This window comes from Coturnix japonica, chromosome 11, assembly GCF_054131305.1.
Source record: "Coturnix japonica strain WE chromosome 11, WE-NBRP24, whole genome shotgun sequence".
NCBI lineage: Eukaryota > Metazoa > Chordata > Aves > Galliformes > Phasianidae > Coturnix > Coturnix japonica.
The window spans coordinates 21,986,143-22,013,723 of record NC_140673.1 but is presented as its reverse complement, the minus strand read 5'-3'; the positions used below and the strand labels follow the sequence as shown (position 1 = coordinate 22,013,723).

Sequence of the window (27,581 nt, the reverse complement as noted above, 5' to 3'; positions counted from 1 at the left end):
AGGAAAGGTGTAAGAAAAACAGAGTTTAAAATCCAGTAAGCTCTTTGAAATACTTCAAAAGAGAGTACAGCATGATAGAGGAATACAGATAACACACAAGCCAGCAGAATTTCACCTGGGAGTAAGGTGAGAGAAAAGACAGAAGGGTAGTTAGCCCTATAAGGAACATGCTCTGATTTAGAAAAAGTATTAGACTTACTTAGGTACTGATTCTTAACAAACTGCTTCCCCTAAAAGCTACCATCTCTTACCTGTTGGAAACTCACCACAGTAACAAGTTCCAATGCCAACTTCTCACTGAGAAATAAATCTGCCTTCTATTCCATGGGGTTTTGCTCTGCCTGATTAAAGATATTGTTGAAGCTTCCACAAGTATTTTTTGTACCCATGTGGGCTTCTTACTGAATCTGGCTGTCCTCACTTCCTGACTTACTACAACTTACTTGTTAAGTTACTGCCTCGCCGCACCCCTGAAGTGGTTGCCTTTAAGTGGCTGCTGAAATGATTAATATTTATTTAGGGAAGCTCTTTGAAGATGATACATGACATAAATATCAGACAACGCCATTATGCTTCCAAAAATACAATACAGCTTTTGTAAGATTAAAAGCCTATTTCCCCCATTAGATTTCTGGAAATTTGTAAAAACAAAATAATGTAACCTTCCCTTTTTGCTATTTATCCCTCTTATCTCTTCAAAGCTTTTTAATAGTATTTCCCTTCTGATTACTCCTAATCACGTTGTTATACAGCTTATGTGGCCTTGGGGTTTATGATAAAGCTTCTCTATTATTCCAGATAGGGACAAAACAGTAGCAGGTAGGCAGCAATATATATTTTCCAAAGATCAGAGCCATTATTTAATGTTTTTGTAAATATTTACTTTAGGAGCAGGCTAAACGTTCCTTAAGATTTGTTCTAAACTGCTGTGTTTAAAGGGGAAAAAAAAAAAAATCACGAGGACATATGGAACTCATCTGAAGGAGGAGAAAAAAACTGTTACAATTATTACACAAAAGAATTAATTTCTTTTTTCTGTTACCTAAGAGAAACGTTCAAGAATGCCGTGGCTTGCTTTGAATCGTAGGTGTCGCATTGTGATACATATCATGTGGTTTGTGGTCTTTTATTCCTACTGCTCACAGCTCTGGTTGGAGTTTCCCCAACCTGACTGTCCCACCAAATTGGTACACACCCGCACTGAGCTCCCATTGGGATTTCTGGTCCTGTTCTGCTCTTTTTTTTTCTTTTTTCTTCTTTTCCCTTTTTTCTTAGTCATCTTACCCACAAGCAGCATAAATCAAGGCGAGGCTGTGTTTTCACAGCTAGGCAGCTCTTGCAACATCAGGGTTGAGTTCAGGGAAATGGCTGGAAAACTGGCTATGCCCCCCCCTCCTCCCCCAACCACACCTGCCTTTTGGCTAATGGAAGATGAGCACAGAGCCAAAGTTATTTGTTTATTCTTGCTCTGGGTGCTTTGATATGTATGTTATTGGTGAGGATAATCGCCATGCCCATGACTGAAGGCCTCATGCTGTATTTACAGAGAATCTTTTGGGCATCTTTTCCATGCTGGCTGCATCGTTGGAGGTGTTCCTATCAGGTGGGTCCCTCAGGGGATGCCAGGCCACCATCACTGCCCTACTGCCACCTTCTATCCCTTAGGGAAGCACTTGGGAATATTTCTTTGCAAGGAGTAGAAATTTCATGAGGAAAACGAAGCCCTTGTTTCTTCTTTTACCTGCCTAGGAGGTCTGGAGGCAGAAGGGAGCGGAGAAGATGAGCATCACCATTTCACCAGGTGTTGAGGTCATGGCTTTGAGATCTTCTGGAGCCCAGGACCTTGCCTGGTGTGAGCAATTATTGTTTCCATCTAGAAAGCCTGGCAGCTTTGATTCTTCTCTGAACAGCATGAGACTTTGTGGTCTGGGGTAAGTTTTACAGTGGTAGAGGAAGGCTGGGATCCCATTGCTGCAGGGAAGGCAATGCCCTCTGCTGCAGCGATGTTCTAAGAGGGGCAGGGAAGGCAATGCCTCGGCAGCCCACGGAAGGCTGTGCGGGGTTTGTGTGCAACCTCAGGACACTTTCCTTCTCGGGACGAGCCCCACGTGTGTGTGTGACTGTGTAACACAGTTCGGGATGGGAAGTTTGAAACCCCACGTTGGGAAGCGTTACGCAGGTGCTGGAGCCGCAGAGCGGGGACGCCGCCGCCCCTCGTTGAGCTGCGCTGGGGAGCGATCTCCCCCTGGCGGCTGCTCGGCCAAGAGGAGACGGGAGGATCGGGCGGGCCGGGGCGGCTGCGCGAAACTTTCCTCCGCAGCCCGAGTTTGGCCTCTCCGGAGCGGTGAGCACCGCCGCCCCGCCGAGCAGCGTCCTCCGGGTCCGGAGCTCTGCGGGAACTTCTCTTTGCTGCAGCGCTGAATTTCCTTTTTTTTTTCTTTATTCACTTTTTTTTTTCCTTTTTAATTACTATTATTTTGGCTAATTCCCGCCTCTCCCCCCCCCCCCACCCCCCCTCCTTCCCTTCCCAACCGAACCGGCGGGGCGGGAAGGGAGCTTCTCCAGTCTGCAAAATCAAAGCATGGCGGAGGCTGGCGATGAGAACCGTCCTCCCCAAAGCATCCAGCGCCTCTGACAAGCCCGGAGCCAGAGAGGGTGGGGGTGGGAAGGGCGGGAGGGGGGGAGAGCATGGGAGGGAGGGGGCGGCCAGTCCTTCCCCCTGCACTTGTCAGATGCAGATGGGACTGGCAAAGTTTGTTTGAATAATAAAAAAAAAAAAAAAAGAAAGAAAGAAAGAAAAAGCAACAAAAAAAAAAAAAAAAAAAAAGGAAAAAAAAAGGGGGGGGGGTTGGGGGGGGGGAAGAGCAGGAGGAGGGGGAGGGAAAAAAAAAAAAATCCTAGAAATCCAAAAAGGCTCATCTGGGAAGGAGGAGAGAGAGGAGAGCGAGAGGAAGCGGGATGCAACTCAACCTGACGCTGATCTGCTTCGTCTTCGGGGGGTTCCTGCCCGACGCCGCGGCCCGGCGGGAGCAGATGGACACGGGGCAGTGCGACCTGCCCCGCTCGGTGAGCCGGGGGGGGTGGATGGAGAGGGGTGCGGGGGAGGCGCTGCCCCACGCGGCGCCGCGGACACGCGTGGCCATGCAGGTGTGCGCGGGTGTCCCGTGCAAGGGGTACGGGGTGTATGTGTGTGTGTAATAGCGTGGGTATGGGAAGCTTGTGTTGCTCTGTGTGCATGGTGCTGTGCTGGAGGGTCCCCCAGCGTTCCCTGCCACTCGTGGGTTGCTCGTTCTTGTTGCTTTAGGTTCTGGCCCTCTGCCACTAACTATCTTTTGCTTTCCTTCCCCCCCAGCAAGGAGAGCTGAACTCTTTCCTCTGGACTATCCGCCGTGACCCCCCAGCCTATCTCTTTGGCACCATCCACGTGCCCTACACGCGGGTGTGGGACTTCATCCCTGACAACTCCAAGGCCGCTTTCCACGCCAGTTCCAGTGTCTACTTTGAGCTGGATCTCACCGACCCCTACACCATCTCGGGACTGGCCAGCTGCCAGATGCTGCCCCATGGGGAGAACCTGCAGGACGTGCTGCCCCGCGAGCTCTACCGCCGTCTCAAACGCCACCTGGACTACATCAAACTGATGCTGCCCCATTGGATGACCCCGGACCAGCGGGGCAAAGGGCTCTATGCTGACTACCTCTTCAACGCCATCGCCGGCAACTGGGAGCGTAAGAGGCCCGTCTGGGTGATGCTGATGGTGAACTCCTTGACAGAGACTGACATCCGCTCCCGAGGAGTGCCGGTGCTCGATCTCTACCTTGCCCAGGAGGCTGAGAGGATGAAGAAGAGGACGGGCGCAGTGGAGAGGGTGGAGGAGCAGTGTCACCCACTGAATGGGCTCAACTTCTCCCAGGTAAGGAGGCTTGTGGGCCTCGTGGCTTATTCCAGGAGCAACTCTCTTATTTCAGTTGCTTTTACTGAGGTGAACCTGAAACCTGTTGCAGCAAGGTGTGTTGCGGTGTGGGCCTTTACATTGGGCTGCTGGATCTCCATCGTGCTGTGTGTAAAGAGGCTGTGATGTGCACAGCGAGTGCTGCACGTCTATCACGTGTATTATTTGTTGGAGAGGCAAATGTGCAGGGTGTGAATGTGTGTGTCTGCTGGCTTGTCACTTGCAAGGGAAGCTTCCACGCCTCCCCTCAGTTGGCGGAGTTGAGTAAAAAGTGCTTTTTGTTGTTTGTTTGTTTTGAAATCAAGCAGCTCTGGGGTGCTTGTCACGAAGAGGATAAAGTATGAACAATGGAAATAGAAATTCAGCAATTGTTCAAATGGATTTAAGTATGTGCAAACTGCTGGTCGTCTTTTAATGGTTACTGGGGGTCAGAAGAAATGGGCACACGTTGTCCTCACGATGTGGGGGAAATTAAGTGCTCGGTCTGTATGGACTTGTTTTGTTTTAGAACAGGTAAAGGTCAGAAGAAAAAAAAAAAGAGAAGGATGTAGATTAAGAAACGAAAGTTATTGGTGTAACTGGACTCCAGAATTCTTTCAGTGGATTTAGCTTTAAACAGCCAAATGCTAAGCCATGAGGTCTATTTCATTTCAGTGGATTAATCAGGAACACAGGCACAGCTATTGACTTTGCTTTGTGAAACTGTTTATATGAAATCAGATTTACTAGAAGTTCAGGAAATGAACGTGCGTGGAAGAAAACAAATAATCCAGAGGAAATTTAAAATGGTGTCAGTTACGGTTACAGTATTTCATTTTTAACCTTCCTTTCAGCATTAATTTTAGATCAGCTCTTTCCAGCTGTATCTCACTGTCCCAGTTTGAGCAAAAGAATTCTTGGTGATGTGCAATTGAGGATTAAAACTGATCCTTGGTGTGATTAAATGTCCTTACAGTGCCTTCTCTCCTGTAGTGGGGACTCTCTGAAGAGGGTCAAGTCCAGCTTTCCACTTACATATGATTCATCTGATGTTCTCAGCTAGAAGGATAACTTTGCCTGTGGACTGGATAGGTTATATTGGTTGTGTACAGTATTGGGGTCATTACAAGAAGGATAAAACTCTAAAAAGCCCTCCGAGCATTTGCAATAGTTGGCGTGCATGCAAAGCAAGGAATTTGTTTCACTTTCTTCTATTTAAGAGGTGTAAGTGCCTACCCTTGCTGCTGAACTCCCTCTTCAAGGTGAGGTAAAAATAATTAACCACTGCGAACATCCAGTAGCGTGTCGTTGTATAGGTCAGAAATGGGAGTTAGAATCGAGCGAGTGAAAGCACTTAGTTAAAGATGTACCTTTTAGAAACCTTTTAGAAATGAATCCTGTGGCAGTTTTTAGATGAGAGCAGTGAGAGGGATGGGAAGAGGGACGGAGTATCACACTCAACAGCTGCTCTCACCGTAACTTTGTTTTACTCTCATTTTCTATGTTTCAAGTGGGAAACAAAGTTTCCCCTTCATTTTAGTAGACGAAAAAAGAACAGCCAAAGTATCAGTGCCACCAGCAAGTAAAGGGAACTTACCTGCGCGAAAAAGTTGGAGTTGATTTAAAAAAAACCCCTGACATTGTAATTATTACAGAGGATTGACATTGCCTCTTCTACACATCAGTGTGTTGGGGCTTTTTCTGGGAATCAAGCCACCAAAATACCACGAGACAAAATTAAGCAAAACAACCCAGTTATTTATTTTCTCGCTTCCTCGAGATTTCATGCATCCTGACACCTGGCTGGTTGGTTAACAATAGTAATTTGTAAAGTTATCACACTGTCTGGCAGTCCTACTGCTCGCTGTATTACTGTGCTAATTTAGTGGAGTGGATTGCTATTGCTAGGTTTCCACCTCCTAATTCCAGGTCTTAGAGCCTTCCTTAAGCAACACGCAATTAAAAAACACGCTAAAATGGAAATCAGAAATTGAGCAGCTTTTGTCTTGTGGGGTGTTTGCACAGTTTGATGGGAACAGCTGTGATAAATTACAGTCCTGAATCTGCTAAGGGCATCAGCAGTTTTTTACCTGTCTTCATCATTACTGTTACAGGAATACTGCTTGTAATTCCAGCATTCAGGTTTTAAAATGGAGCCTTGCTGAATTGTGTCAGTGCTTTTGTTCCAACCCCCCCCCCATCCCAACGTCCAGTATTTTTGCCCTTAGCAAATTAAAGAAGAAAAAGGCTTTTTTTACTTCTCCCCCTCAAAGGCAGCTTTGTGCTACTGCAAATATTTAATCTGACTACACGCACCGAATCTGTTAATCTGATACTGCCAGGAGGAGGAAATCTAGGAGTGGTCCCGGTGTGGTACTTGGTTTTGATCTGCTCTGAAAGAAAGCGGATACACTTGCATTTTTGACCAGGAACGATCTTTGAAACGTTCTGTGTGTCGCTTTGAAATGTTGATTGTCTTAACCGGATGAAAAGATTAAGGTGGCTGATATAATTGGCTGCTTCCTGGAGAGCTCTTGCAGGTAAGAGCACAGTGCATTGTTTTTTATTGTAAGCCCCGAAACTTTGTAGTTTGGGATTTTGTACCTTCCCCCTTGGAGTTTTTGCTCATAGTTTTGAGCTGCTTTCCCAAACGTGCATTGCTCTTGTTGTGGTTCTTTCCCACTGCACATTGGGAATGCAGTGGGATGCTTGCACTCCTGGAGCATCTTTGCTCTTCCTTCCCCCGTTGCTCTGCAGCTGCTGGTGGCACTAATGTGGGTGTTGTACAGCTGGTGGCAAGGCTTCCAAATCACAGCAAAGAGCTCAGCTGGGAGCCTGACAGCAGGAGAACTGCAGTCAGATGTAGGTGAGATTGAAATTTCACCACTTCTTGGTAGAGGTAGTTTCAGGGTTGCATTGAAGGCAAGGTAATAGAAAAAGTTAAAAAACAGAAAAAGCAGCAGCAACTTTTCTATCTGACAACATGGGTGCTTATTTACAGTGCAAAAAGTGTCCCTGGGACTGAGAAAAGCTGATGGCAAGGCGGGTGGAGTTCATTTAGGGCCTTGTTTTTGTGGGATCCTGGGCAGAGGCGCTGCACTCAGCACAGGATGGGCCAGATGGGCTTTGAGGGCTGGGTTAGGAGATGCTCTGGTTTCCTTCTCCTCTTTAAGACCCTCACACAGGTCTGTGGTGAAAAAAAAAACCTCCTCACACTGATGTGTACTGCTGTTTGAGCGAGGAGGATGCTAAAGGCAGGAGGTCTGTGTGTCCTCTGACAGTCCTTCCCTTGCAGAGGGCAGGCGGTGGGTGGTGGGCTGCAGGGACTGCTCATCACCCAGGTGCTGTGTGTATCCTTAGCTGGCAGCTGCTGTGTGTCCTCAGCTGACATCTCATCCCCACTGAGAGTCAGACTGCTTGCCTTGGGGAACTGACTCCAGTAGCTCAAAGCCTACACTACAGCAGGATCCTCAGCTGAGAGGTTGTGGATATCCCTTCCTCGGAGTTAAAAATAAAATCATTCTCCCACTCTGTCACAAGTTCTCACTGCATGGAGAGTCTGCAGGCAGTTAGTGCCAGATTCCTTTAATCCCAGGGCTTGTAAGGGCTATTTTGTGTAGGGTCTGACTATCCTGATGGATCTGTCAGGGAGCTGTTAGGCCAGAGGGGAGCCATGAGTGGCCCCTTCTCTCTTCGTCCTCTGCTCGGGTTTTCTGAGTTATTCTCTGGCCGGTATCATTTCAAACTGCAGGGGGAGATGTTAAATATCAAACCGGCGCTGATTGGATCAGAGACAGCCTCAAAGAAAGAAATCTTAGACTGTGCCAGATTAAACTTCACACTTCACCATTCTTCCCCTTTCATTTCTTTACCGCCTCATTCTCTGCGCAAATAAACCCTGTCTCCCTACTTTCTAGCAATGAGACAGCATTCACGGGCAGAAATTACTTTGTTAACAAAATCAGTCTTCATTTCCCAGGTCCTGCTGTTCCATCAAACCCTGGGACATGGCAGCTTTGATTACTCTAGTGATAGGATTAGAGGAGGAACAAGTGCTGTTTAATAAAAGGCCGATGGGTGGTCCATCAAGTTTGGTCACTGGCAGATCTGCAAGTCTTGAGGCTGGACCTTCAATGGCAAAGCAGCATGGCACAGTGATACATAGGCAGGGCCACAGCTGTGGACTTGCTACTCCATCTCCCTTGCCCCCTTAAAAAAAGAATTAAACATTTCTGTAATCCCAAAGCAGAGATTCTCTGAGCTGATAGGGACTGGCACAGCCACCTTCAAGGGAAACTTGCCTGTTCATATGAATGAAAGATCCAGGCTCCAAATTTTCCAAACCAGATTAAAGGGCTCAGTTTCAAAGCTTGTTGACTTTTGACAGTCTGTGTAATGTATTTGAGGGAATATATATATATATATATACACATATATATATATATGTATATATATATATATATATATATATTCATTTTTCGGAGGAAAAGTGGTGTTTGTGTAGCAGAAATTGTTCCCTTTTTTTTGCTTTTGAAAAGTTTCGGGCTTCATTAGAATCATCAATAATAGGTCATTATCATCTGTTTAGGTTGTTGCATGTTGTTGGAAGAGGTGCTGTTAAGGGTTTGCTTATATATGTGTGTGCACGTAGTTTTTAGCTTGCTGGCTTCAATCAAACTATCACCTCCCACCCCAACCTCGACATAAAAAGGAATTTCCCACTTAAGTTATCCGTGGAGCAGAAATTCATACAGCAGAAATAGAAATCCTTCCATTAGCTCCTTCTGAGTGCTGATGGAGCAGCTTTACATCTGTGCCAGGGAACTGCTGAGGGTGAAACTGTGCAGGTATTAAAACTACAGTAGTTGCAGTAACACCTGAAGGGATCAGTGGCTGGTGTTTTATAGGTATAACTAACTGTACGTGCTGCTCTGTACAGCCACTGTGTGCTTCTTCACTGTAGCTCACTTGAAAGACTCACCCTGGCCTTTGATGCCTGTTAAGAAAATAGCCGGTCAGTTAACGACGGCTCGAGGGGCAGCTGGCAATTCATCTGCTGTGTTTATAGTGTATATAACTGCTAGTGGTGTATATGGAACAGGTGAGATATGAGCCCTTCCAATCTTTCACACCTCCTTTGGTAAGATCCGAGCCTGAGACAAGTGGTACCTGCCTCCTATGAGCAGACCTGGGCACATTTAGCTCCCCAGTGGAGATTCACTCCGCAGCTCTGCTAAGGGAAGAGGATAGATGGCCCAAATCCATCTCTGTCTTCAAGCACTATTGCTGCATTCAAATCCATATGAGATCTTCCCTGGGGCATTATCCCACCTTCAAACTGTCCTCCAGTAATTGCAGAATATGCTGCTCTTCAGAAAATGATACTGCCCCCTTCTTTTGGTTTCTGATGCTCTTGCAAGAGCAGTCAGGATCCTGCAGTGGGCCTCGAGTGCTTTACTTTATAAACAGAACGAACCATTGACCTTAAAAACCTCAACTTGAAGTATAGTGCAACCTACAGTCCTCAGAAAGTCTTTAACAGCCTCCCCTCAGCTCCCTGGTGAGTTGCAATCCACGTTATAAAGCCAGCCCACATCATTCAGGCTAGTCAGAGGTTCCTGTATTGAAAAGGCCAGAAAGGATCTTAAGCAAGGGCAGTCATTCACCTTGCTCTCCTGCAGAGACAGAGATCAGTGGCAGGGCTCCTGGCAAAGTGTATTTGGGAACTTCAGAGGGACATGCTGTAAAATAAAAGGTTTCTCTGGAGCTGTGCCTTATGGTGAAAAAACATTAATCTCTTCACTGTCATTAGGCATTGATGAGACAGGTAAAAAGCAGAAGGAATCGGAAAGTTATTGTTTGAACCGTAATAAATTGATGTGATTTCTTTCATCTTTTTGTCCTACTGAAGGAGTTCCCTGCATGTTTGGATGCCTTTCCCAAAGCACACGCCATTTAGGATGGTACAAAGCCTTAGTTTTTCAGCAAGGACAAGTGTTTGGGAACTTTGTTTTTTAACTTACAAGAGTCAGAATTAGAGGAGCTTCTTTTGCAGGGACACGTATCTGCCTCATGCCCGCATACTTTCCCTGATTCCTGTTTCAAACCAATAAGCAGTTCATATCGCAGATGCTGCTAGACTGAAAATCCACAGAAAGCACTGTGGAATAGCCACAAAGCTTCAATATCTGTATAAGCCTATTGGAGGTCTTTATAGATGCAAGTCTCTGAGGTATTTTTCTGCACATTGCAACTGTTTTTGGACCTGATATTCTTTCTATAACCCATACAGAGTGATGGGTTCCAGCTTGCTTGAGACATCAGAAATTAAACTGGTGCTTACACAGCTTTAAATTGCTGATATTGCTGTTAGAACTTAACCTCCTAGTTCTTGGATTGGAAGTGGAACACAGCTCTATACATACCCTTTGCAGACCAGGAACAGATAAGCAATTTAAATACATGAGTGGCTGTACCCACAGCAAACACTAGTAATTGTGGCATCTTGTTCATCCCCATGGATTTACTCTCTCTAGTGTTTAAGAGCAAATGTGCCTTGTGTTGCTGTTCTTGTGTATTGGATCTAGTTGTCATTTAAATGTGTAGAGAATTGGAAGTGACGTGGTTAATACCTGTGTTAGAAGCTTGAGCAGGAATTAGCACAGATGACTGCTGCTTTTATCACCGGCTGTTCCAACAGCAGTGCTTGCCATTTGGGTTTTGAATTTGTAGAGCTTCTACAGCAAGTCATTTCAGGACTTCTAGCACAATATAAATGAAAGTTGCTAAAAACTGTGAATTAAAACCATGTGTTCAGCATCTTAGGATGGATGTTGTGCGACTTGAGGAGGCTCATTAGCAAAAGTATTTTTAGTTTGAATAAGATCAAAGACCCTAGATTTTCCACTCTAAAGGTCACTTGACATAGACCTAGGCACTCCATTTCTCACTGTACTTAGAATCCCATTGGGCAGTTGCGCCTGAAGAAATCATCATCCCCAAAATATTGTAATTACTTCTGTTATCAGTGAATTACTGCTGATCACCTCTATCCAGGCACTGAAACAACACAGAGGGCTGAGGAGCCTTGCAAATGTCAAAAGGGAGTTTTATTATTGGCTTCTTCAGAACTAGGATTGCAGGAGTGTTGTATGTGAAAGACCACTTAATAGGAACCAAAACCAGTGTGTTGCATGTATTCCAGAGTGTCCCTTGAAGCCAGTGGTAACACCGAACCATTCCCAGAAGCAAAAGCTTCTGATTTCTTCTTTTCTTAGGCTCTGTTAACATAGAAGTTACGGAGCCTTTCAAATGAGTTCCAGTTCAGAGGTTCTTCATGCTTGAGTATCCCTGCAGAATCTGAGTCCATTGAGATCCTGGTTCAGGCTGCTGAACACTGTACAGAAAAGCGAGCATAACAGCATGGTTAAGGGAGTAACACTGAGTGCTTTATGTTTTCCCCAGGTTCATCCAACTTGCTTCTTCTGCCCTGTTCTTATATGAGGGTACCCACTGGGAGACACAAATATCCCCAGTTCAGAAAACGGAGAAGGGGCTGCCTGTGTAGAGAAAGGCAAAATTCATCAAGCTCGCTTCCTGAGCCAAGGAATGAGAAAAAGGAAACAGAAACCTTCAAGTTATTTTCAAACCTCTTTCCATTTTAATAAAAGTCAACTTATGATGAACACAGGGAAAATATTTCTTTAAAGTAGGAGATTCTATGTCTTGAAAGTGCCCCCTCAGTATTTTAGAGACTGTGCTAAATCCAAGGTCTCCATTAGGCTCCCTCACTTTTGTTAACAGTCACAATGAAGACTGATTATTCTCTGTACACATTCCGCCACCACACAAATTTTGCTTTCCTTTGATTTCTTGCAGGCTTTTCCTATTACAGGTGACAGCATAATAGTGATGGGGAATATTTATTTAAATGTGAGACAAAATGTTCGCAGTATGGGAGTTTGCAGAGTCAGCAGAGGGGGAGAGGGCAAAAGGGTGATTTGAGAAACATGCCCAACTTTTTGAAGGTCTTCGTATTTCTGGCATGGAATTGATTCAGTTTTAGAAATAATCCTTGAGATTGATGTTATTCCAGCAGTGAGCTGTGATGAGATGCATCCCAATGTGTCCCATTGGCTCTATAGCACTGGTAAACTCATCATAGTACTGTTAATTACAGAAGAGTTAACGCTAAGAGCATGTGAGGAGCTGGTTGTGACATGGAAAAGACCACTGGGATCCAACTGGGATGCTAACTTGATGTTAGTTTTCAAGCTCAGGTGATGTTTTATTTTTAGGATGTCACGTGATGAAGTGGAAGCAAGTATGCTAAAGGGTTGCAAAATGTTTTTATGAGAGTTAGCTGTAGAGAAAGCCTTTCTTTCTCACGATTACTTTCTTTCTTGATGAATACAGGAAAAAAGTAAGAATGGACTTCTTATATGATTTGCATTATTTGCTTACTGAAGAAAATAACTTTTTGAGGCATAGAATCAAACAGTCCCAAGTTATGGCCAAACTAGTTCTAATGTGTCTAGGTTTTCAAACGCTAGGATGCCCTATTGGTTGAGAGCTGCAATCAAACTGTATTTCAGTTCCTCTGTCATTTCTTTTTTCCATTTCCAGAGCACCAGGAAGATATTTTCTTTGCTTAAGGCTTAAGCACATCAAGCAATGAAACCATGTTATGCCATCCTGAAATAATCCCGTCCTTTCGTTAGTGAGGTGAAGTTCAGAGGGTCAGAGCGGCAGGCATTCACGGGCGTCAAACAGTATTGGACTTTATGGAGTGGCTTGTGGCTGTATGCAGGCTTGTGCTGACTAGCTTTTTACTCAGCTAATTGTGTGAGGCCAGGGAGGATTTTCTTTATTAACTCAAGTGGCTTGGCTGTGAAATGAGACATACTGTACAGTATATAATTCAGCTCACTTTCAAAGGCATTTTTGTTGAAGCTGGGTATCCAGAGAGATCTGAGCCTTCAACGTATATGTATCTAAAACACACTTCAGAAATTTAATAATTTAAAGTCAGCCTTTACACTGGTTCATGTTCCAGTAATGGAATAGTACTCGCTTTAGCAAAGACTCTATTTATATCTTCATGCATAAAGGATTTTTTTTTCCTCATTTCCCCTCTTCCCTGTGTTGAGCACTTGCTGTGTGTTGACTGTAACTGTAACTGGCCCAGTTGAAAGGAAGTTTGGTGCTGAGTTCAGTACTTGATCTACATTCTCACATCTTCTGAGGTATGAGTAGCTGAGAACTGCTTGTAATACCATTCTGTGTTTTGGGAAGTACAAAGAGCTATAATCTCCTAAAAGGTGTCATATTTTGGCATATTTTGGGTTTTGTCATTACTGACAAAGAGATCTCAGTGGAAGATAACCGTAGGAATGCAAAACACAATCACCAAAACCCACACAAGATCTCTTATCAGGCTCTCTCTAAAGCTGTTGCAGATTCATTTGAATTACACTGGAAAGATTTATCTCTTATTAATGGAGCGCTCTTCATTTTTTAAAATTGAGTTGTGCAACACATCAAGTAACAATGTCATAACACATCATAAATCAGTTTGTTCACTGAAGGCTTCTAGATGAGTTAATCTAACATCCTGGACGTAGTTCATGAGCAGTTAATTTTAGCAGTTCTCTTTGATACATATCAGTTAAAGCAAAGCAACTCCAGCCATTATGGAGAGAGTCAAAACTGGTTAACGGCAAAGCAAGTATGGACAAAGATTGTTCAGAGATAAAGCCTTTGGCTGATCGTTCCAGTGATCTGTGCTTTTTATAGAACAATCATAGCTTTAATACCAGCAGTGCAGACACTCTGGGACAAAGAGGAAACACACACACACACACCAAACCACAGAAGAAAACCACACACACCACTCGGTAGTCACATCTAACAAGAAAGTCAAGCTAAAGTTCACTAGCCATGACGTAGTTTCCAAAGAACTCTGTGGCAGGCAATGGGATGGGAAGCAATACCCTAAAAAAGGCATTCAGGAATTATTCCCATTGTTGGTGGAAGAAATTGAGAATGTTTGATTTGAAACGCAAAGTTTTCCAGCAGCTTGCCAAATGTCATTTATCTCAAGGTCATGCAACATAAATAACCAGAAGAGTTAGTCCTGAAGTGAAGGAGCAGGAGGTAGCTAAACAAAAATAGAGGAAGGGATTCCTCTCTCTTTCCTGTGGATGTTCTGTGTGCTACTGGGGATGTTTTTTAAGGCTTGGCATCTGTAACAAGTCTAACATATAAACAGCAAAACGACATACTGAGAGCAGGGAGTACAGGAGAATGCAGCCTTGTGGAGGGGATCGTGGTTTGAGACCAAGCCACTGAACCGTCCTGCACTTCTGCAAGTATTAGTCAGGGATTATAAATAAAAAGAAAAGGTTATCTAGGAAAAAAAAAGATCCTCTTGGAAGTTTAAGCCTGAAAACACTGATTCCTGCTATACTGCAGAGACAGACAGTTTATTTTCTGTTTTAGATTGGTTGATAGTGTGCATTTTCCTGTTCTTCCAACACACCAAATCAGCAGAGCCTTCTTAGAGAGAACTTTAAAAGAAAAACAAGCTTAGCAACTGCCAGGTCTTATATTCCAGCATCCTTACCAGTCATGGAAGGAAAGAATGTACTTTCAGATGGAAAGTGTTGTTCTTCAGCTATCCCTTGCCTTGTTCAGCCAGCACTGGCAGGGATCACTACGTAGAGACCCCTTCCTCTGTGTGGTTGGAGGTCTCATTTCTTCAGAAAAGAAAGCAAGCAAGCTGGGTTTTGGATGAGACTTAGAAAAAATTACTCAAGCAGCGTCCAGGAACCCTAATCTATAATATATACATATAGGACAATTTAATATCTGTAGGCCTTATGTAACTAGTTGGAAGCAGTCATGATCATAGAAGCTAAAACTTCCCATTATTATTATGCCTTGGACTCAGACAGTGGTTTTTCCACCTATAAATTTCATTTATCCCTTTCAATTTATTTAATTCTCTTAGAAAAAGAAATACTTGTATATGCAGTGAGACCAGAGTCAATTAAATGTTGATGTGAAGGGGCCACCTACAAAACTGCTGTCTCCAGAGCCTCGTAGTTCTTCAGGCAAGAGATTTTGGGATTCATCTACATCCCATGACAAACAAACCAACTCCACCTATCTTCACAACTCATTCTAATTCCTTCAAAGACACGTTTTCTCAAATCCAAATGCTTTTTAACAATGGCAGACATCACAGAATATCATCATTAGCAATGAACCAAGGACATTTGTGTTGCAACAACTTTTGTTGAAGGATAATTGTGTTGAAAGTCCTTGGATTTTGGCACAAGCTAGAAAACTCAGCAGTTCCACTTTGCATGTCCTGCCATCGTTCAACAAGAGGACTTTGTTGCTAGATATTGCAGTAGGGCAGCCAGTTGGCTTCTCCCAATCTCCTTAGGTTTCCAGATGTCATAACAACATGAGAGAGAGTGACTTAGCCATCTTCCATTTGTTTACGCTGGAGCTGCTAGTCAGAGACCAAGCCACAACGCTGCACAGCTTTTCAAAAAGGACTTAATAGGTCTCTCTGTAAACAGATCTAAATATTTGCTCCAGTGACATTTATCGCATCACACGTCTGGCGTGAGTGTTTAGTCCTTGTTTTGCTTGCATGTTTGGATTCTCTTATAAACATTAATGAAGTGCTGGAATACAAATGAATGATCCCCCCTTTTCTTCCCACCGTGGAAGGGAGGGGAATGGAAGGGCACAAAGTAATAATAGCTCAACCTTTAACCCATAATTGTTCAGTACATTTTGATGACAGCTCTTGTTATCACGTGCTTTAAAAGACTTTATTCAACATGTAGGTCCATGCAGAAGTCATTGCACCTTTCTTCAAAGGCATCTGTGGCTGGGGTAGGAGGCAGCACTCAGGAGTGTCATTTGATGTTTGGCTGGCCATAATAAGTTGCCCTGCTGCTGTGTTGCCAGCACGTAATGTTGTGCCCTATCTACAAGGAACTTAGTGGGAGATATATTTAATGCATTCTGCCATTGGCATCTGCTTTGGGCTGTTGTCTGGCCAGAGTAATGGCCCTGAAACACCTCAAGGCTCATCTACTTCTTGCTGGAGAGATGAGGTCACTCAGTAGGTATTTTGCAATTGCTTACAGTGTGAATATGACTTCAGACAACATGCTTGCCTGTAGCCTGTTCTATTCTATCAGTGCTCTTATGCAGAACATAGGCCCTGGAAAGCAGGCAGCATGGTCTGTCTTCGATCTCCTCATTAAAGGAGTAGAAGGGGAGCATGGGTAAGGAAACAGTGACCAAATCTTACTTCCATTGTGGTTATCACAGGGGCAACCTTTTGGTTATTTTCATATTGCTTAGGGTATGAGGCCATAAACAAGTTGTGTTAGGCACCTGTTTTCTGATTGTAAGAGGAGTGAATATGTGAAGCATATCAAGTTTTAATCTCTCAACCTGCTCTGTACCAAGGAAATAAGTATCTCATACCTGTGTGGGAGCAGTTACAATACTTCTCCTCTCTGTGCACTTCAAAATGTCATAGTATCTTCCATATGTAATGAATTGTCTTCACCTCCTGCCAGATTGGACAGTACTTTGCTCAGTACCTTACTGAGCATCTTTAGTTTCCGCAGCTGTACTTGTAGGAGCAGTGGTTTGGCATCTCTGGAAGCCAGTAGGAAAAGAAGAGAGCCAGGAGAATTTCTCCAGAAACTCCCTCAACACATGCAAGTAAGCTCTCAGTTCTTTGTTAAGAGCAAAAATGCTGCATTTATGCTGTGAGACATAAAAGAAGTAATAAATGCGAGGGAAGTAATCAAAAGTTCATTCTTTAGATGATCTTTAAGGAAAACATCATGCTGTATGAAACATCTGTGGGCTGGTTGTCTGCAGGAGTACTAAGTGCAAGGGATTTTGTTCCTGATAATCGGATTTTAGGAGGTCAAGATTAATACCCAAGAGCAAAAAAGAAAAAAGGCAAGTACGTGCTTCCTCCATCTGAGTGGTTAGGTATAAAATGGGTTAAAAATGATACTGCTTTTGGATCAGCTTGTGTGTGAAAGTATTAAATTTGTGTATCCTTGTGTACTGTTAGAAAGTGCCCGTCAACTCCATTAATTATCAGATTGCTTATTTGTCATATACATTCCTTGACTAAATCCTTATCAGCCTTTCCTCTTGTAACAGTGTTTGTTTATGTGAACCAGAACTTTCAATCCTAAGGAATCTAAAATGTCTCTCAGAAGAATTCCTTCATTTGCGCTTACAGGGACTTAGACTAATTGTTATTGAGAGGATGCTCTGTGGGAGGCTTTTCTGGTGGGTAGTTTGGTAGTAGGAAACTTGTCTACAAAGGTGCTCCCTTGTCACCTCTGTCCATGTTGATAGTTAAAATAGACGATAGTGTTTATTACAGTTCCCAGCAGCTGTGAAATGCACATTGGAAAAAGGGAAAGTTGGAGATATGGACAGTAGAAAGAATTTGCTGACGTTTCTGTCGTCTTCTGCCTGACATGCCAGCACTAATAGGGGTTTTCTTTTTTTTGCTGATTTATAGTTCAGTGTGCTCCAGAGTCCCCATTGCTCAAGCATTTTGCCTTTCTCTCATTTGCTGGAACACAAACATGGAAGTGTATTTGGAACTCACCAGAGATTTAAAAAGAAATAAAAAATAAGGCAAGCTGCCAGATCAGAATCTACTACACAACATATGTTTACAGGGTTATTGTCTTCTGCCATGTCGGCTTTAGCAAGACTCCAGTATGAAATAGAGTAAGTGCCTTCCAAGACCTTTTATCATCTACTGCGCTTATCAAAACAGTAAAAATACTGTTTTTATTTCGGCAAACATGCCTTTCCTCTTTCAGAAGCCTTTTGACATCAGCACCGCATTTGGGATCAATGGAAGATTATGTCCTTGGTCTTGCTTATCTAATTTTCTTTGCAGGAGCTCTTCTGCCTTGGAGCTGGCCAGGTTCTTCCACCAGTTCCACAGGCATCCCCAAACCGGACCTCTGTCTGTAAGGAGAGAGATCTGCCTTATGCATTTGTAATATAAATCATGGCGCTCTGTGAAGAGTCTGTGCAGAACATGTTGTCCAAGTGTATGACAGAGGAGGAAGGCGGGTATTTTAAGCTAGTTCAGGCAGCCTCAGCTTGTCCAGATGCAGGGGGTGCCATCAGTAATAGTACACAGTGTCCAAGGAAATTCAGCTTGGGAGTATGCAAAAATGTTGTGGCAGGTATTGAAGTCTTTTTTGGTGAGCTTTGAAAACTCAGCAGCCAAAACAGCTATAGGTCCACCACGTTTTCTTCTCCTGCTCATAAATGTAGGATATGCCTCACATGATTCCTGAAGCATGTTAGGCTATGTAGATCCTGTGGGATCTACGAGCAATACTCCAGGCTTACAAGGGCTGTGCTTGCATGCTGTATGGCTTAGCAGGAGGCAGGTCTTGTCTGGGGCCTCAAACACAATCAGTGTGGTCTTTTGTGTGCATGCAAGATGGGCAAGATATTAGAGCTATTTATTTTTGGAAAATGTTTTCCATAGACAGAAACAATGCTCACATAATTATCTATTTTTTGGGGGGAAAAAAAGTTCCTTCAAATATCTCTGATTCAAACTTTAAGTGTAGCTAGAAAAACCCAAGAGACTCATCAGCAGAACAAAGGCCTCGTGGCTGACCCACATGGACATTCTTGTGCTGTTAGTTCACAACTACACAGCCAAGATAGAAAAGACTGAATTCTTTGCTTTTATCTTTTGGTAGGATGTTGTTCCCTGCTGAGCTGTGGAAAGCAACAGAGAGGTGAAAGTCTCCTAGCAGCTTTGGATGAGAAAGGCCTTGGGTTTTTCCTTAACAGGAGCTCTCTAACACCCCATCATGATACCTGAGTAGCCTAGGTTATTTGAGGCAGGGTGACTTTACCTGCATAGTGTATGTACTTTGCTGACATCAATAAAGTTGTGGTGCTCTACATCTTAGGAGCTGTTCTTGCTCATAGGAGATTTAATGTATATTTTTAATCTGATTTCAAGTGGGTCAGATTACTCCATAACTTTTAGTAGCATCGTATGTTGTGACTGCTCATTGTTCCTGAAGTAGTTTCAGATGAAAATGGGAGGCAGGATGCAGCAGTTTCACTTCAGTGTTTGGTCAGGGAGGTCTCTGCTTGGTTGTCTTAACTCAGAGTTCATTTCAGAAACAAATCTTATGTGTATGGAAGCCACATAGACAAGAATGTAAATGCAGATGTTGTATCTCTTGCAGCTTCGGGGCCTCATTGTTGTAGTTTGGATGGACAGAAAGCTTTTTGTATCTTTTTAAGAGAGACTGAATTGGTGGTTGTAGTGAACGTTCAATCCCTTGTCTGTCTTTCCCCAAAATGTCTTTTTTCCATCACTAAGGAGATTAGCTGGTTGTGTGCTTGTAAAAGATTCAGTCAGTGGAAGTCCATACTGGCAAATTCCTGGGACGCTGTGACAACTGGGACAATGAAGTTTCCCTGACATAGTCTCTGTTTCCTGTATTTCAACAGCAATCTAGCTCCTAATCACTCGCTTTGTGCAGAAAGCATTCACTATATGCTTTGTTGCTGCCGAAATGCAGATGTAGGTTTCGGATTATGAGATTTCAGGTTCTTTGTATCAGCGTAGGTTTTAATGCTCCTGGTGACACAGCCAAAAAGTGTTGTTATGATAAAATTCAGAATTCATCTCTGAAGCACCTCTCTGTAGTGTTGCCTCATGCATTCTCGACTAGCAACGTATTCCTTTGTCTAAGTGACTTCCAGTGTTGGAACTATTTCCTAGCATATTTAAGGTTTTTCTTTACTACTTCCAGATGTAGTTCCTTGTTTTACCATTCCTTGACTCTGTAAATATATTTTCTCTGCAGTTAGTACTGATCAGTTATTTGGATAGAGCTGTCATGATGCACGAGTTCACGGTCTGTCTCTATTAGAAGACATATTTAAAGATATCTTGTTTTACAACCACAGACAAACAAACAGGCTTCTATTGAATTTCAGCTTTGTCCTGTTTGTTAACCAACATTCCCACCCCTCCTGGGACTGTTCTTAGAGACACCTCGTGGCTGTCAGGAGCTTTACAGTGCACATGACAGTCACATCAGATTGTTTTATACTGAGCCTTCACGTGCAGAAATGTTTTAGAAGAGTTATGAGAGAGGCTGTCAACTTGATGTTTAGAAACTAGAAATGTAACAAGTTCTATTTTGATGAAAACAAATAAGCAAATATGTTTTAGAGTAGAGTTACACCCCCATGGCCACCCGAAACAGTGCAAGCATATTGTTTGTCTGAGTGTAATTAGAACTGTCAAAGGGGGTTTTCTATTTAAAGCTAAAAAAAAAGAGTATTTAATTCCTAAATTTCCATATCCCACTTTACTCTCCTGTTCTGTACAAGTAAAGCAGGTGGCTCAGACTGCATGAATGCAATTTGTTGATGGGATTCCTAGCTTTCCAGTGAAAAGCCACTCTAGTCAGTGGAAGCAAAAAACTGAGCCCCACTCCTTTCAAACACACAAGCCAGGATTGAATTAGAGGGTAAACTTTATGCAAGAGAAATCCAGACTGACTTCTTTAGATTTCAGGTCATCCATTAAAGTAGATAATTTAAACAAGAGAGTCTTGGTGAGATAGCTCACCAGGCAATAAGTCTTTCAAATGTTAAGTGAGCAAGACTTTGTATCCACTATCTCCCTGACTTGGCAAAGTGTACAACTTTTCCTCTGTTTGATAGAAGCTCTCCCATGAAAGTGGTGCTTTCAAGAACAGAAGCCCTTAGAGGAATAAAGTATATAGTGGTTTTACTGGTTGTAAGTGCTCTAGATTTGGCTTAGTAGAGGCTTTGTGATTTTATTGGTCTTCTATCTTTAGATGTAATTATTCAAAATCATATCATAATCAAATCACAACTGCAAGTATATAGAAGTAGAGAGAACAAGTAGGGAAGTGGAAATAGCCACGAACTGTTTGTCATTTCTATTACTTTTCCTTTTCTTATTGAAAATGGAATCATGCAAAATGCTGGAAACCATCTTTCTGTAACAAAAGAGAATGAAATCCTTCATGTTCTTTGCACAAGGCAGACAGATGATTTCCCAGGATTAATAGTCAAGAAATCCAGAGATTTCCTCAGCATTCAGTGGTTTGTTCCTACTCCCAGCTGAAGAGGGAAAGCAATAGCAAGGCTTAGGTTATGGAAGATACAAATTCAGAGCATTCTCCTCATAACAGCCGATCAAGAGGAAAATGCGCTTGTCTACCCTTCTGATCACTAGAGCATCTTGGTTAAGTAGGAGACAGATGACAACTTTAGCTCAGGACTTTGTATTTCTGTTGCCTTTATCAGAACTCAAGACCACCTAGTTGACTAGAGCTGGGTGTATGTATTGAGTGTCATGCTTGAGCAGAGACTGTATCTGTATCTAAGGATACTTCTGTTCATCTTCTCTAAAAGCCCATGCAGACTTCTTGCATTGGGATGGAGGTGCAGCTTGTACTTCTTTCTGTCCTATGAAAAGCATTCACTGTGTAAGGTAGTGCTAAGATCTTCCAAGCATTAAACCTTAGGAAAAAAAAAAAAGTCACCATGTTTACTTCAACTTTCCCTTTCTGAATTGCTTTGACAGCCCTGTGCTTTTCTTACTCATTTTGGGGAATATCCAGTCTGCCGTTGGAATTATTTGAATAGTACAGAAAGAAAGAAGGGCCTGTTTCCCTACGAATTCCATATATTGTGTTGCTGGAGCTTTTCATGTTCCATAAACAATGCTCTCTTTTTCTAACCCTCTCCCCCTCCTGTTACAGCCTGACTTTCTATAATTTTCTTGACATGGACAACTCAGCATTCTTGTGGAAAGGTATGACTGATTTTCTGCAGCTTTATAAACAGGAGCTTGCGAGTGATTTCAGGAGGATCAGGTGGTTTGATTCAAGCGAGGCTGCATAGAAACTTTGGAACTTCAGACATACTGCAGCAACGCATCAGGTAGTGAACACTCACAGTCTCCCACTGGCAAATCTCCACTCATAACTAAGGAGATATTTGGAAAACATTTGTATTTTTAAATCTTTCAGTGTCTCCTTAATCCCTTTAGATCTCTGTCCATATACAGGTTAGTAGCTTTGTTTTTCCACACGCTTTTTGTTTTATTTTTTTCTTTTTATTTTAGTTAATAATTCAGTTATGATCCAAGTGAAATCCCAGGAGGAACTCAGAGTTGCAGGAGCTCTGAAGTTCAAGTTCATTTCAAGCATCCTATGAATCTTTTAATATTTCAGTGGTGTTTCATGGTCTGCCTTTGGTTACTTATGAAGTTGGATCCCAGGAGGAAAATCACAGCTTAGATAAGTAGCTATGGTAATTTTTGCAAAAGCCGTAGTGCTTCTGTGGCTCTGCAGTGGCTTGATACTTCAATATGTTGTTTTCTTTCTTTAATCAGAAGGTGGATAGTTTTCCTTTTCACCAAGGAAGACATGAATAAGCAGAATTTGGGATAGATGTGTGGTTGGTCTCACCCTCATCTGGCTATGCTTACTGGTGCGTTTTGCATAGCATTTCTGGAATACTTGTGCAGTAATGAAAGGGTTATTGCAGCATTTGATTTCAACCTTCTAAAGGCTGTAACAGAAGTGCCATGCTCATGTAGTCAGAAAGCAGCAGCACTGATCGTGTGCCATGTCACAGAGAGGAGAAAAGATCCCTTATAATGTTTGTACTGAACATGAGTGTTGCTTTAAAATGCAGTTGCTTTAAAGCTGCCTTGCAGCCCAGCTGCTTTGCGGTGGACCTGAAAGGTCTTGGGTTAATGTCATCTAATGCATCCTAATGGGTAGTCTAATTGTAACTGCCATTCCAGCTGTCCCTTGTGCATTTAACTCATGTAAATGAAAAACACAGCTTTCCAATTTACTTTTCAGCTTGAAATATTATCTTCTCCTTAAGTATTGTGTTTTAATTGCAGAAGCAAAATATATATAGGAAGAGGGAGTGAAAACATGAAGATTTTGTATAAATAGCACAGCTTCGTAGCTGTTTCTTTGCTTCACCATTGACCTGTCTTCTCTCAGCTGACTAGACATTGAACAGAGGCTCCAGCTGATCCAGGGAGATGATAAGAGAGCAAGCAGAGATGTGCCATCACAATCCCAGCTCCCAGATGTTGTAAGACATCCAGTTAGACAGCAGCATTAAACATGCACTTGCCCACTTGATGTCAGTCTGGAGAGGCTCTCCTGATTTACACTGGCAGAGAAGATCAAAATCTGGCTTAAAAATTAGGTGGCAGAGACCAAAAAAAAGAGAGAGAGAATTCAGCAGACACTTGGAGGTGGGAAAGGCTGCCAAATGGGCATTCCTGCCCTTGCTTATGATTCTCCCCCACATACAACTGGCTGTGTGCGTCTTGGAGCAGCCAACATAGTGATCTATTCATAAAGGGCCAAATCCAGGAGCCGACCTGCAAGGCTTGAGCACACTGGCTACACACAGGGAAGGTGGAGCGAGGGCTCAGAGGGGCTTCTTGGAGTTGTACAGTACAAAAATCTCCTTCTTTCCAGTTAGCTGAAAAGCAGGCAGGGCAGCAGCAAAGAATGGCGTAGTGGTTGGGGTTTTAACCTGAGACTTGGGATAGCAAGGAACAATTCTCTAGTCCATCAGAGGCAAGGTCAGATTTGACTTCTGGGTTATTTTCTTTCTTGCAAAGGAGCTTACCTCGCTCTTGTCTTAATATTGGCAGCATTAGCAGAAAACGTTTTGTTTTGGGCTACAAGAGGAAGCCTAGATAAGCATCCTGGGCTCAGTCACTCTTCTGCATGTTAGGCAGTGCTTTGCAGAGTACCAGCTCTCAGCTTCATGCACTCTCATGCTAACCAGCTCTGGGCAGGGCTTTGTGTGCTTCTTGAGAGAGGAGACATCAAAAGTGCATGCTGAGCTTGGTAGGTCTTGAGTAGAGCTGTGGTTTTCTCAGAGCATTTTGGTTTGTGGTGTTTGCGGCAAGCAAGTGAAGATTAATACCCTCCTGAAGTGGGCTCTTGGCTCTCCTATCACCTGACCAGTGCTCTCAGAATTGAAACAGGATTATTCTATTTAGTTATTCAGGGAGAGGCATCTGGGCTTGGAAAGCAAAACAAAACCTAACATCTGTTGGCATTTCACAGTGTGCACCTGGGCTGAACTTCTTGAGTCATTTAGCCCACCAAAAAAAAACAGTAGATACTGATGCCTCCAAGAAGACGAGCCAGAGAATGACCTTAAAAGCTCCTGTCTGTGTTTGCATGGAGCTGAATGTAGCCAACAGGCACATCACTGGGTGGTCCAAACATGGTGGCTGTGATGGGATTGACTGAAGAAGGAGTGACCCAGTGGCCTGAGGTGCTTTTTGGTTGCCCTCTTCTGCTGAGAGGGGAGACAGCATCCTATAATCTCATGAGGGTAAGGTGGGGATCTGGAGCAAGCTATTGAATTTGTGCGCTCTATTCCATTTTGCAAACATGAAGGAAGTTAAAATGAGAAGGGTCTCAATAATTTCAGGAGGTTCTGTATACACTTTTTTTTTGGTTGAAATTGAAGACTAGCTGCTGGGTTTTTATGGATGCTTGATCTGAGATAAAGAAATGGTTCCAGCTCATTTAGGTCAATCCCTGTTTCACTCAGCTTCCAGGGTGCTCAGTGCCTGCATGGAGAACAGAAGGTGCTTGCCAACAGTGGCTTGTTTGTGCAAACAGAGGCAACTTATGCTGCACAGGGCCGAAGAGAGGAAAGGGCAAACTCATGTCGTTTTTAAGTTAATTGAGTAAAAGGGAGTGGTGCTTTTATTTTCCTGTAATCTGCAGCTGCCTGGTTTTTTTGTGGCATAGGTTAGGCACAAACTGAGGTGAGTTTGTGTGTGTTCTGAATTGTCCTGCCCTTGTCCAGTCCTTAGATATATCCCTAGCGGGGCCTTCTGAGACAACAGCAGCTTGAAAAAAAAATACTTACTGGGAATTACAGCCCTTTATTCCTGGTCTATTCATGATGTAAAAGAGAGAGCGAGTCTGATTTCTGTGACTTGTTGTGACTGTGTTTAGGAGAACAGCTTTCACATTTGGAGCTCATTCAGGAAATGTTTAATTTCTCATGTTATTAGTGGTGTGTAATTGGTAAGCAGTCACAGTGGGAACACCTCTAATCTGATTAGCGAGCCATTCCTACAAAGGGACAGAAAGACCAGCTGTGAATGACATTTTTTTTTTCATGTGCCTGAACAGTGCTTCCACTCCTTATTTAGGCATGGCAATTTTGCTCTTCTTGGATCTCTTCTCTTTGGTAACCTCTTTGGCGAAAGGAATGGCAACACCTCAGATCAGTGACTCGATATGAAAAAGCAGCAGTCAGTGGTAATTAACAGTGAGACTGTGCAGTAACTGGACTTGCGTTACAGGCAATGCATGGTATTGCATCCATGCTGCTAGCTTCTATTTAAAAGTACAGTCTTAACTGGAGTTTTGCATGTGACGTATTTAAGAAATACCCTACAAGGTAGATGGCTGCTTCAATGTGCAGATTCTTTCAGTGTCTTGCATTCCAAACACCTGAGGTACATCGGGCTTTGCCGGGTTTTAACTTTGGTTGATATGAAATTAAGATATCAGTCACTTGTAGAAGAAACAGAACTGAAGTAAATCTCTTCCGAGAGGGGCAGGATTGCAGAGGTCTGTTTTCTACTCATTGTTAGAAGATTAACTGCCAGTCATGTTCCTAGTTAGGCACTCTCAGAGCTTATTTGATCCTGGGCAACAGGTTTATTTGCCTAATTTATTATTGCTCTTAGACTTTTAAACTCAAATATAAATTAAAAGCTTTTGTTCTTTGCAATTTAAAAGCATGTCCAGGATGGGGGGAGCCCAATATTTGGCTTGGCTTCTTGTTCTGAGATCTAATTCAAGAGCTTCTGGGTATTAGAAGAATGGTTTGGAGGCTGGTGCTTGTTATCTGAAGTACTACGATACTTTATGTTTCTGCGTTGAGAGGTCACTGCCAGCTGTTAAGGACTGAGGAAGAACAATTGTAAGCAGTCTTTCTGGCAAGCCAGTGGTTGGGGGTAGCTGTTGGGAAATAAGGCAAGTTTAGAAGCTGTTTTGCTATTACAGATAGTTTTTGCAGCTATTAAGGATAATACACCAATTTGGAAGGAAACATTTCCAAAGAGGTGGTGAGTGAACAAAACCTCGTGAGTTACAGCTAAAAGATCTGCTGATTATTCCCTAAGACAATTCAAAATGCATCCAAGAAACTGTGAATCCTTCAACAAGCTTAATAAACGTATGGGAATGTGAACAGGCTGGTCCTCAGAAGGACCTAAGATAGAGACCTCCAGCAAAAAGAGTTACTGTGATGCATACTGGGGGATGAAAAGCATGAATAAAAAGCTGAATTGAGGTTCAGTGCAAAATGAAAGTGAGATCTCGTGTAATTTTTGGTAGCAAAACTTTAAGGTTTTTTTTTTTTCCTGTGCTTCCAACACTAAAACAAGGAAGGCCTTACTTTGTTTGTGGTACTGTGCTGAATGGGAGCATGGATCTATTGGATCAAATGCTGGATTATGACTTAATGAATTCATCAGTGGTTCATCGTCCTCCCTGGAGCATTGGGTGGCTTAGGGCAAGTAATTTTAACTATCAGATGTTTGCTTACTGAAGAACACAGATTTTTTTTGTTTTAATGGATGTTATTTATATCCCCGTTGTGTGGGGAGATTGTGAGCAAGGAGGTCCTAGCTTCAATTGCTTCCACTCAAGTGCCTCTACCAGATTTGCTAAGCTGTTTATAGTGCCATGCCTCTTCTCTCTTTGAAGCAAGTCAAGATATCCAATCCTTCAAAACAGGATACATTTCGGATGTCAATAATTGGAATATATTATTCTTGGCCCACAGGGAATCTGACACAGCAGCTCTAGTTTAAATGTAGCAATCAGCCTGCAAAAGCCAACAAAATCCCACAGACCAAGTGATAACAACTGTTTCATTTTCATAAAGCTCCCAGTAATCTGAGGGATGAATGGACTTCATAGCTGAGAATTATTCTTAAGTACGGTTTACTGGGGTTTGTTTTTTAGTAACTATATTTATTACAGGGTTTTCTTTTTTTGTTTTTTTTTTGTTTGTTTGTTTTGTTTTCTTTTAAGAAAGTCTTTTCACGAGGTTTGCCAAAGAACATAAAGGTTTGTCATAATGGATCAGATCACTCATCCCTATAAATCCAGTGCCCTGTATCAGCTACTGTTGACTTGGCTCTTCTTGATAGATCTGCATGTATAGTGTGGCTGGGTGAAGGAAGATTGCAAGAGGAGAAAAGAAAAAATAAAAAGCCCTCATGTTTTGGATAGGAAAAAATATCACAGTTGTGTGTAGGTCAGGAATGGATCACCCACTGGTTAAGGAAGAGGATTGTATCAAGGGACATGTCCTATTCTCAGCTCAGCCGCTGACGTCCTGTAGGACCCTAACACTTAATTCATTGTAGCTTTGTTTACTCACCTGTCCAATGGAAATAACGCTGACTGCATCCAAGGCAAGTTGTCCTGCTCTTTCTGTTGGTGCATGTGGTGTT

General features: G+C 42.9%; 1 protein-coding gene across 1 annotated transcript in view; it reads left to right on the top strand.

Annotated features, from left to right (window-relative positions):
- Positions 1-2,122: 2,122 nt before the first annotated feature.
- TRABD2B (TraB domain containing 2B) overlaps positions 2,123-27,581 on the top strand; it is a 242,850-nt gene continuing 217,391 nt past the window's right edge. The window contains exons 1-2 of the mRNA XM_015870485.2: positions 2,123-3,066; positions 3,353-3,913. Of these exons, the coding sequence (XP_015725971.2) occupies positions 2,959-3,066; positions 3,353-3,913 (669 nt within the window). The 5' untranslated portion in view covers positions 2,123-2,958. The remainder of the gene's footprint in view (positions 3,067-3,352; positions 3,914-27,581) is intronic.